The sequence below is a fragment of the Crocuta crocuta genome, unplaced genomic scaffold, assembly GCF_008692635.1.
Source record: "Crocuta crocuta isolate KB4526 unplaced genomic scaffold, BGI_CrCroc_1.0 scaffold267, whole genome shotgun sequence".
In the NCBI taxonomy this organism is placed as follows: domain Eukaryota; kingdom Metazoa; phylum Chordata; class Mammalia; order Carnivora; family Hyaenidae; genus Crocuta; species Crocuta crocuta.
This window is the reverse complement of record NW_027531899.1, coordinates 3,953,296-3,963,854: the sequence shown is the minus strand read 5'-3', so window position 1 is coordinate 3,963,854 and position 10,559 is coordinate 3,953,296. Positions and strand designations below refer to the sequence as shown.

Here is a 10,559-nt window from a genome sequence, read left to right as displayed (position 1 = left end):
CATCCGCCCCCCTCCCTCCGGGCCAGTCCCCGCCGCAGCCCGGGAAGCAAGCCTGGACCACGCCGCCCCAAACCCAGGGTCGGCACCCCGACATCGGGGGCCTGCACCCCGAGATTGGATCCAGAGATCTGGAAACCTGAGCCTGAGATCCTGATCTGGGGCTGGGACCCCAAGACCTGGAGCCTGAACACCTAATATCTGGGGCTGGAATCTCAACTTCAGTCTCTGGAACCCAAGACTTGGAATATGGACCCCCAAATTTGGAGTCTGAACCTCAAGATTTTGCATCTAAGACCCCAAATCCGGAGCTGAACTCTGAATTCGGTGCCTGGGACCTTGAAGTCTGGGACCAGATTCCCATATCTATACTCTGGAACCCACTGTTTGGGACCTGAACCCTGAGATTTAGGCCTCAAATTCCAAGATCTGAACCCTGGTATTCCAAGGGGCCTAAACCTGAGTTTGAGCCTGAACTCCTTGCTGCAAACCCGAATGCTGAAACTGGGGGCTAGAGACCTCCAAATTTGGACTCAGCACCCCAGTATCTGAACCCAGCACCCCAGTATTGGATCCCAGGACTGGGCTTGAGACTCAGACCCTAGACTCTTCATTTGGCTGTTTAGCATCCCAAGACCAGAGCTAGGAGACATTAGCTCTGAGCAACCCAAACTGGAGCCTGGGGTCTCTAAAATTGGCCCCCAGAAGCCCCATATTTGGAAATCTAGGACCCCAGGTATCAAGGTCTGCAGACTCCATGGCCACAGATCTGGGCTGAGACACAGCACAGTCCCTGTACAGAGGCCTTGGGGACAGAGAAGGCATGACCAGGCACCCCCTCCAGAGCCCTAGCCCCTGACCTCTTGGAGCCTGAGGACTCTGCTCCCTGGGGGGGGGCTTCCAGCTCAGGTAAGGCTATTGGGGGACCCCCATGCGGGGGAGGGACTTGGGAGGAACTTTGTGTCTGGGGGTGGAGATAAGTGAGGACTAGGTCCCCCTGGGCACCCTTGGGGTTTCCCCAGGAAACACACCCCCCCCCCCCACCACCAAGGGTTTGCCTCCAGCTCCTGCTGTGCCTCTCTGAACATTTATTTGACCAGCACTGCCCCCTCTGACCTCTTTCCCAGTTGTTTGCACCTCCAGATCTCTGATCTCTCACTCTGTTCTCCAATTTCTTCCCACCATCTGTCTCATCTGTCTCCACACACCTCTCCTAGCCACTGCTCCTCTCACTGACCATCTCTGTTCGCCACTCCTCGCTCCAATCATCTTTGACACTTCTGTCCACCGCTTCTCTCTCAGGCCACCTCTGTCTACTGCTTCACTCAGCAACCACCTTTACCATCTCTGTCCATCATGCCTCTCTCTAACCGTCTTTCACCAGCTTCTTTCTCTTGTCCACCCCCGACTCTAAGCCTTGGCCTGTCTCTGACCATCTTTTGCCATCACTCTTGCCTTCCTCCCACTGCCTACTCTGACTGCTGGTCTATGGCCATCCAACCATCTCTGGCCCTTACTGACCACCTCTCTTCTCTCTGTCTCTCTTGAGCGTTGGAGTTCTCTAATCATTTCTAACATCTCTGGCTGCCTTTCCTCTCTCTGATGACCTCTCCCCGCACCCCTCTTCCTAACCAGCTGTCCTTGTGTCCAGCTGTTTCTGACATGTCCGTCCTTTGCTCCTCTCTCTGACTACCTCTCTGGCTTTTGACCATTTCTGACCATCTCTGATCATCTCTCTTAGATCTGACCACCCCTGACTACGTCCCTTCCTTTGTCCACCTCTCATTGCCTTGACCATCTCTAACCACCTCCCTTCTCTGGTCATAAGTGACTACTTGTAATCATTCCCACCACCCTGACCACTTCTTCCCTCTAGCCATCTTTGCCCATCTCTTTGACCGCATTGAAAACACTCTGGCTTCCCTTCTACCCACTCTGATCAAACCCCCGTTTTCTAACTGTCTCTGACCATCTCTAATTACCTCCCTTTCCTCTGACTGTCTTTGTTCATCTCTGCTCCCTGTGTCCCTCCATGACACATCCCTCTGAGTCTCTGACCATCTCCTCTGGCTTTGGAGCTGTCTGACCACCCCCACTCCTCTCTCTGACCATCTTTGACCCAACTCTTGCTCTCAGCCCACTGTGACCTTCTCTCCCGGTCTTGGACCCCCCTAATGCCCTCTGGCACCCCTCTTCTGGCCTCCGCCTGCCCTAATGCCTCCGTTCTTCCCTGTAGGCCGCCCCCGCCCGCAATGGCCGCCCTTCCACTGCTCCTCTGCCTGCTGCCACTGGCCCCCGCCTCGTCTCCATCCCAGACAGCTGCGCCCGGCCCGTGTCCCCGCCGCTGCCGCTGCCAGACACAGTCCCTGCCCCTAAGCGTGCTGTGCCCGGGGGCAGGCCTTCTATTCGTGCCACCCTCGCTAGACCGCCGGGCAGCCGAGCTGCGCCTGGCGGACAACTTCATCGCGGCCGTGCGCCGCCGTGACCTGGCCAACATGACCGGCCTGTTGCACCTGAGCTTGTCCCGGAACACCATCCGCCATGTGGCGGCCGGCGCCTTTGCCGACCTGCGTGCCCTTCGTGCCCTGCACCTAGATGGTAACCGGCTGACCTCGCTGGGCGAGGGTCAGCTGCGCGGCCTGGTCAACTTGCGCCACCTCATCCTGAGCAACAACCAGCTGGCGGCCCTGGCGGCCGGTGCCCTGGATGACTGCGCCGAGACGCTCGAGGATCTCGACCTCTCCTACAACAACCTGGAGCAGCTTCCCTGGGAGGCCTTGGGCCGCCTGGGCAACGTCAATACGTTGGGCCTCGACCACAACCTGCTGGCCTCCGTGCCCGCTGGCGCCTTTTCCCGCCTGCACAAGTTGGCACGGCTGGACATGACCTCCAATCGCCTGACCACCATCCCGCCCGACCCGCTCTTCTCCCGCCTGCCACTGCTAGCCAGGCCCCGCGGCTCACCTGCCTCCGCCCTGGTGCTGGCCTTCGGGGGGAACCCCCTCCACTGCAACTGCGAGCTGGTGTGGCTGCGGCGACTGGCCCGGGAGGATGACCTGGAGGCCTGCGCCTCCCCACCTGCTCTGGGCGGCCGCTACTTCTGGGCTGTGGGCGAGGAGGAATTTGTGTGCGAGCCCCCTGTGGTGACTCACCGCTCGCCACCCCTGGCGGTGCCTGCAGGTCGGCCAGCTGCCCTGCGCTGCCGGGCAGTGGGGGACCCCGAGCCCCGCGTGCGTTGGGTGTCGCCCCAGGGCCGGCTGGTGGGCAATTCGAGCCGTGCCCGTGCCTTCCCTAACGGGACATTGGAGCTGCTGGTCACTGAGCCGGGCGATGGTGGTATTTTCACTTGCATTGCAGCCAATGCTGCTGGTGAGGCCACCGCTGCTGTTGAGCTGACCGTGGGTCCCCCACCGCCCCCCCAGCTAGCCAACAGCACCAGCTGTGACCCCCCGCGGGACGGGGATCCTGATGCCCTCACCCCGCCCTCTGCTGCCTCCGCCTCTGCCTCCGCCTCCGCCAAGGCAGCTGATACTGGGCCCCCTACGGACCGTGGTGTCCAGGTGACTGAACATGGGGCCACAGCTGCTCTTGTCCAGTGGCCAGATCAGCGGCCTATCCCGGGCATCCGCATGTACCAGATCCAGTACAACAGCTCAGCCGATGACATCCTCGTCTACAGGTGCAGGGTTCAGGCAGTGGGCAGCGTGGGCGGCAGACTGAGATGGGAGGGGGAAGGTTGGAAGTACATCCATTGACACCCCAAGTTGCAGCACAGCTGAGAAATGAGGCTGAAGGTAAAAGAAATCTGGCAGCAGTGATAAAAAGAAACAAGGCAGCAAAAGTAAAAAGTAAATAGTAGCAGATATAAAAAAGAAACCAGGCAGCAAGAGTCCAAAGTAATCAGGCCAGAAGAGTCAAAAGGTAATGGGGAGAGCAGCTTGGAGGGGTACAAACAAATTGAATATAAAGATAAAGAGAAACTAGGTGTTTCCAGATGACAGGGCTAGATACAAACCAAGCTGTGAGAAGAAAAGGAGATCAAACAGGGAGGTACAGAGTTCATGGGGAAAATGAAGTGAGGGGCTCTGCTGCAAAGGAACTCAGACCAGAGATTGAAAGGAAGATGGAGGCAGAGGCTAGCTAGGCTTTGGGTTTGTGCAGTGTGAACCGCTCCACATGTTTAGAGTTCTAATATGGTGACATCTCAATTTTTTGTTTTCTAAGTCAAATTAAACCTAGTTCAAGCTCCACCTACTAGTGAACGGGAACATTCAATTTGCCACCATTGGGGATTCCCATCTCTATTCAGTTGTTGCAAACAGTAGAAGAAAACCTGGGACTTATACCCTCCAAGAAGTGGATCAGTATGTCTTCTGCCCCAGAGCCGAGAGCATTTGGAACATCTGCTGTGGCCACATGTGGTCAGCAGTGGTGGCTCTGACCCAGATGCTGCTGATACTTCTCGCCCAAGTCTAACTTGCATGGGTGGCTGTGGACGGTTCCCTCTTCCCACTGCCAGGCTAGGTCAAGGGTGCTGTCCCCGAGGCCTGGCTGCAGAGGACTGGGCCTCCCAAGGCCTGGGGTGTGCACCTTATAAACCCAGTACCTGGGTCCACTTTCTTTCCACAGGGGCCCACATCTCAAGAGACCATCAGTTGATTTCCCTTTCAGTCCTGGAAATCAAGTGAGCTTATTCTGTTCCTCTTCTCAGACAGCAGTACCCCATGTGGGGAGAGTGGGCTCCAAGGAGGGCCCCCACCTCATAATCACACAAATCTTGTCCACCTTGCCTGGCAGGGGATGAGACAAATGCTCTTCTAGACAGTCACCCTCTCAGAGACAATCACGGAGTTCCCTGTAACTCCCTCATTAAAGCAGGTTAGGAATAAAGCAGATTGTACAACAAGTTAAGTCTCCAACAGGGTGCTCTGCTGCAAAAGGAAATAAAGTGGATGCTAGGGATAAAAGGAAATGGAAAAGGTAAAGATAAATAAAAACCAGGCAACAGAGATAAAAAGGGAATCAAGAGACAGAGCTGGAAGAAGAAATAAGGCAACAGGGAGAAAAAGAAATCAGCTGTGATGACTGAGGCACATCAGTTTCATGAAAACGGAATCAGCTGACAGGGCTCACTGGAAAGCAGGCTCTAGATACAATAATACTAATAATAAGGCAATGGGGCTAGGGGGACGTTCATTGGCAGGTTAGAAGGAAATCAGGCATCAGCAGTATGGGGGGAATCGGGCGGTTAGATGAGAGAATTCTAGCTGTACACTGGAGGAAAATCAGGCCCAGACTGGAGGAGAGGCAGATGGGGAAACAGGGAAGTTGGGCGAGGGTGTAGAGGGAGACTGGGGGGTGGGACTGGAAGAAGGTTGGGCAGGGAGGCTCCGGTGAAACTGAGCAGCAGAGCAGAAGAGCAGTGGGCAGCGCCCGGGAGGGAATCTGGGCACCGAGGCTGAGCGAAATTAAACTGGGGAATTTGAGCAGCAGGCGCCAGGAGCGTAAGATGACCGAGGGGTTATCAGTCAGGAGGGGTTATCAGTCAGGCGGCTGAGGGCTATCAGATCAAAGGGAATTTGAGCAGTGATGAGAGGGAACCCAGGGGATAGCAGCGGACTGGGGGAGGGGGTTCCGCCAGGCTGCAGGGTTGGGGCAGAGTGCAGGGTGGGTGCTGGGCAGCCAGAGACCTGACCCCCGCCTGCCTGTCCCCCCAGGATGATTCCCGCCGACAGCCGCTCCTTCCTGTTGTCAGACCTGGCGTCTGGCCGCACCTACGATCTGTGTGTGCTGGCGGTGTACGAGGACGGCGCCACCGGGCTGACGGCCACGCGGCCGGTGGGCTGCGCCCGCTTCTCCACGGAGCCGGCGCTGCGGCCCTGCGGGGCCCCGCACGCACCCTTCCTGGGCGGCACCATGATCATCGCCCTTGGTGGAGTCATCGTGGCCTCCGTACTGGTCTTCATCTTCGTGCTGCTCATGCGCTACAAGGTGCACGGTGGCCAGCCCCCGGGCAAGGCCAAGGCGCCTGCACCCGTCAGCAGCGTTTGTTCGCAGACCAACGGCGCCCTGGGCCCCACACCGGCCCCGCCTGCCCCTGAGCCTGCTGCGCCCAGGGCCCACACCGTGGTCCAGCTGGACTGTGAGCCCTGGAGGCCCAGCCACGAACCCACGGGACCCTAGCCTCGTGCCCACCTCTACGGCCCTTCTGGCCCCAGGGGTGGGAGGACCCTGGCACCCCGTGGGACCTGGCCTCAGACTCACCAAATCGCTCACGGTTTTTAAAACTCTGATGGGGAGGGTGTCGGGGGCACCGGGGCACAACAAGAAAGTCCTATTTTTCTAAGCTTGGGCCTAGGCCCTTGCCCTTGTCTCTGTCTGTGGGGGTTGGGAGGATGGTGCAGGGGTCTGGAGTCGGGAATGTCTCCTCTGGGGAGAGACCCCTGCCCCGTTCTGTCTGAGGTTCCTGGATAAGGCAAAGGATGGTCATCCATTCAGTCAACAGAATTCCCTGAGCGTGCTTCCTGGGCATGCCCTATGCTGGGTGATGCTGCCATGACCCAGACAGCCCAAGCCCTTCTCAGACAGTGATAGTTAGGGGTGATCCGAGATGTGGTGATGAGGGAAGCCTAGGAGATTACAGGAGCCCAGGAAAGATGCCTGACTCAACCTAGGGTGTGGTCAGGGAGGCTTCCTGGAGGAAAGATGAGACCTGAACATGACCTCAGAAGATAATTGGGCAAAGAAGAAAGGGAAAGCTGTTCCCAGCAGAGGGCCCAGCACAAGCAAGGACTTAGTAAATGCCAGGCACTGGGGTTGCTATGGTAGAGACAAGATAGGAGAGGTGAGCAGGGTCCAGGACCTCCAGGCTGAGGAGCTCAGACTCTGGCCTGATAGTACTGGGGAGCCATGGAGGATTCTATGCAGAGGAAGGACAAGAGAGGGACTGGGCTTTAGGAAGATCTTTCTAGCTGTCATGAGGAGGGTGGACCAGAGGGGAAGACTGAAGCTGGGAGCCTGGGGGAAGCCAAGGCAGGCGCCCAGGTGAGTACGGACAAGGCTGGGCCCGGACAGGACTGGGGGAAAAGAGTAGGGGGTAGGTGAGAGAGGCAGCTGAATGGACGGATTATGGAGCTGAAGGGCTTGTGGGGAAGGGAAGTGTCCAGGGTGAGGCCCAGGGCTCTGGACGGGGGAAGGGACAGTAGCGCCACCTGATACAGAACCAGGAAGGAGGTGCAGGTTTGGGGAAGATGCTGAGGCCAGTGGGGGACTTGGTGAATGTGGGGGGTGGGGACAGAGGACGTCCAGGGGTGGCAGCCAGGAGGCCTTGGGACCCTGGTCTGAGGCTGGAGCTAGGAACAGAAAAGAAGACTATATCAGCAGAGACAGAGAGTGAAGACCATTGGGGTCATGAGACAGCCTATTGGGACTTCCCGTATTTAGGGGACAGGCAGAAAAACCCGACGGAGACTACACAGGCACAGCAGATGGAGGGACGGAGTGAAGAAAACCAGGCAAGTCAGACCCAGTGACTATTGTGTTTAATGATACCAAGGCCACAGTGACCTCAGTGAGAGCAGTGTTAGGGGGTTGGTGGGGCAGGTGCCATACTTGGCTGATTTGAGAGTAGGAGGTAAGAAACTGTAGTTAGGGAGTGTGGACCCTGTGATTCTGTGGGCCTAGGGCCTGGTCCAGATTGATCTGGACCTTTCAGCCCTATGCCTCTGCAAGGCTGGTCTTCACTCTGTCTTGGACTACCCTAGGTCCCCCTCAGGCACCAGACCTGGAGATTTGGAAGCCCAAACCCTGGGGCTTGGTAATACTGGGCCTCATTAGAGATCCAGGAATAAGATGAGCAGTAAAAGGCATAGTGTTCCCCCACCCCAGGCCACCTCTGGTGGTGGGTTCAGAGGCAGAGATGGGGGTGGGGGAGATGGACTTAAGTCCTCTGAGTGTTCTTTGGAGTGACACTAGTGTGAGGAGCATGGTGAAGAGGGCCCAAAGCTGGGCTGGCCACCCTCATGACCTGGTGCACATGACCTTGTCCTCATGGGATAAAATCCTAGATTCTTTAACAGTTTTCTTGGTGGGTGCAGGCTTTGAAAATGATCTTCCACCGGCCATGGGAACAACCTGAGTCCCAGGGACCCGATCTGACTCCCGAGTCCTCCAGCAGCATAATGAGGTCCTTCTTGTTTATTACCCTTGGTGGCTGAGGTCAGGTGAAGAGCGTGAGGTGTCTTGGCAAAGGGGGCCTGGGGAGGGGGAAGTTTGGAGATCTAGGGCCAGCCTACAAAATACCAGTTGCTGCCATGAGGGGGAGCCAGAGCGCACCATTCCTCAGCCTTTTTTTTTTTTCTTTTTTTTTTTTTTAATTTAAACAATTTATTGTGTGCCTACTTCTGCAGCGTGCTGGGAATTCAGTACTGAGAAAATACAGACACAGGTCCTGCCCTCACATATCTCACCATTTGGTGGGGAAACAAATGTTAAATAACCACACAAGCAAGTGTAAAGCATCTGTGGTGACGGGGAAGGGGAGCATTCCGGAGAGATTCATGGAACTGTGTGACCCTATAACCCCGTGACCTGACCCAAGAAGAGAGATTGAGAGAGGCTTCCTGGAGGAAGTGACGACTCAGCTGAGATCTGAAGGATGCTCAGGTTGGAGTCAACTACACGGGGTGGAAAGTGTATCCCATGCACATGCGGTTCAGAAGTGGAGGGGCTGATGGATGCACGGTGAGAAAAAGGGACTGAAGTGGGTCCTGATGTGGGGTGAAGGAAGGATGCTGTGTTGAGGCTGGAAAGTGGGAAGACAGCAGAGGATGCAGCACCCTGGAGGCTGCTGGAAAGAGTCCGGATTTTATTTTAAGTGGCATGAGAAGCCTTTGGAGGTTTTGAACAGAGTAGTGCTCCCTGATCTTCAGGAAGCTCCAGGGGTAGGTCTGTTTGCACATGGGGGACGGAAGTGACGAAGGGAGACCAGGGAAGGGGCTACAGCAATAGTCCAGGCAGAAGGCTGACCAAATCAGTTTACTGCCTGAAGTGGATAGACTGGAGAGAGATTTGAGACTCCCTCACCAGGGGCCTCTATCCCCTATGCAGAGGAGAGAATGTGGACCACTATCCAATGACCTGGCTCTCAGGCAAGATTGCAGACTGGAAAGAAGAGCTGTGGGTCCCTGTTGTCTAATATCCAAGGATCCATCCCCTAGATGAAGAAGCTGACCTCTCTGTAGCACAGGAATTAAGAACCTTTTCTAGGTTCAAATACCAAGCAGACAGTGGATGTTGGCTCTGCAAGGCAGAGGCTGTGGCTGGTTGGGGGGATTGTGGGCACAGGAAACGCAGGCCTGGAAGGGAGACACGCACTAAGCCGTAGCTAATTATAAGTTTGGAAGCAGGGAGTGTGGGAAGATACACATGCAGGCAGGCTAATTCCTCTAGCATGGACCCCTCTGCCTCCCCAAGCAGGTACTACTATGGACAAATGGTCACATGTATCTACACTTGAAAGTTACAATGTAGTTTGTCCAACACTGCCCAGCTGAGTCCACCAATTTCCTGAGCATAGGGAGTGCTACTACCCCTTTCACGGTCCATCCCCTGTGTGGCTTTCACAATGCCTTGCATATTTTTGAGACCAGGTTTCCTGGACCCAAAGTTCCAGGGTATTGGAGCATTTTCTCAAAGTAACCATAGTCCTGATACCAGGACACTCCCCTGTCTGCATGCTGTCGCATCCAACCTATGTGTCTGGGTGCGGCTAATCTAACACAAGCCCTGAGTGTCTCTGTGTCTGTGATCCCTTCCTTGCAAGGCCTGAGCTAATGCCAGGCTTTCACAGCTCTTTCCATGGGAACATGTATGGGAGAGTCAGATAAAGGGATCCTCCAAAAAGGGATGTTTCTCTTCTGGGTTGAACATGAGCATGGCCTCTGCTTTTGATCCCTCTCTAGAGCCTGTGCCCTTTCATGCTTCACAAAAGCAAGGATGGGTGTCCAGTGCTTGCCGTCGCCCAGACCTGTACAGAGTGATGCCAGGAACACAATGGTGACCAGCACAGCCTCACACCCCACCTTCACAGAGCTCCCGTCCAGTGGAGGAATTACATCCTCACCAAACAACGGCATCCCAGAGTGGAGAGGGCCGGGATGGGGGAAGCAAAGGCAAGATTGATTAGGACCTATCTAAACCCAAGGGACTTTGGGAGCCCAGAATGGGCTCCTTATTGGGCCTGGCATGGGAGGTAGGGAGAGTCCATGATTTCGGATGCAGGGCCAGCTTCATGGCAGTGTGACTTGTGCAGTCCCACAGCACCTCACACTTACAGGGGCCCGGTGCTTGGTTGAATGCCCTGCGGTCACCATCACAAAATTCTTAATAACTTTTGAACAAAGGACTCCACATTTTCATTTTGCACTGGGTCCTGCATACTTGAGAAATATACAAAAAGAGCCAGGAGAAGAGAGAGTCTTCCAAGGAGAGAGAACATTGTGTGCAAAACAGAAGAAAGGGAGAGAGCTGGCCGAAGTTCTGGCTGGCTGGAGCACAGGGTG

At 55.8% G+C, this 10,559-nt stretch overlaps 1 protein-coding gene across 1 annotated transcript; it reads left to right on the top strand.

Annotated features, from left to right (window-relative positions):
- Window positions 1-11: 11 nt before the first annotated feature.
- On the top strand, window positions 12-6,344 carry LRFN3 (leucine rich repeat and fibronectin type III domain containing 3). The gene is made up of 3 exons (XM_077773729.1): window positions 12-906; window positions 2,234-3,676; window positions 5,715-6,344. The coding sequence occupies exons 2-3, from the start codon at window positions 2,250-2,252 to the stop codon at window positions 6,178-6,180; spliced, it is 1,893 nt and encodes a 630-aa protein (XP_077629855.1). The 5' UTR covers window positions 12-906; window positions 2,234-2,249; the 3' UTR covers window positions 6,181-6,344.
- The last annotated feature ends 4,215 nt before the right edge of the window (window positions 6,345-10,559 follow it).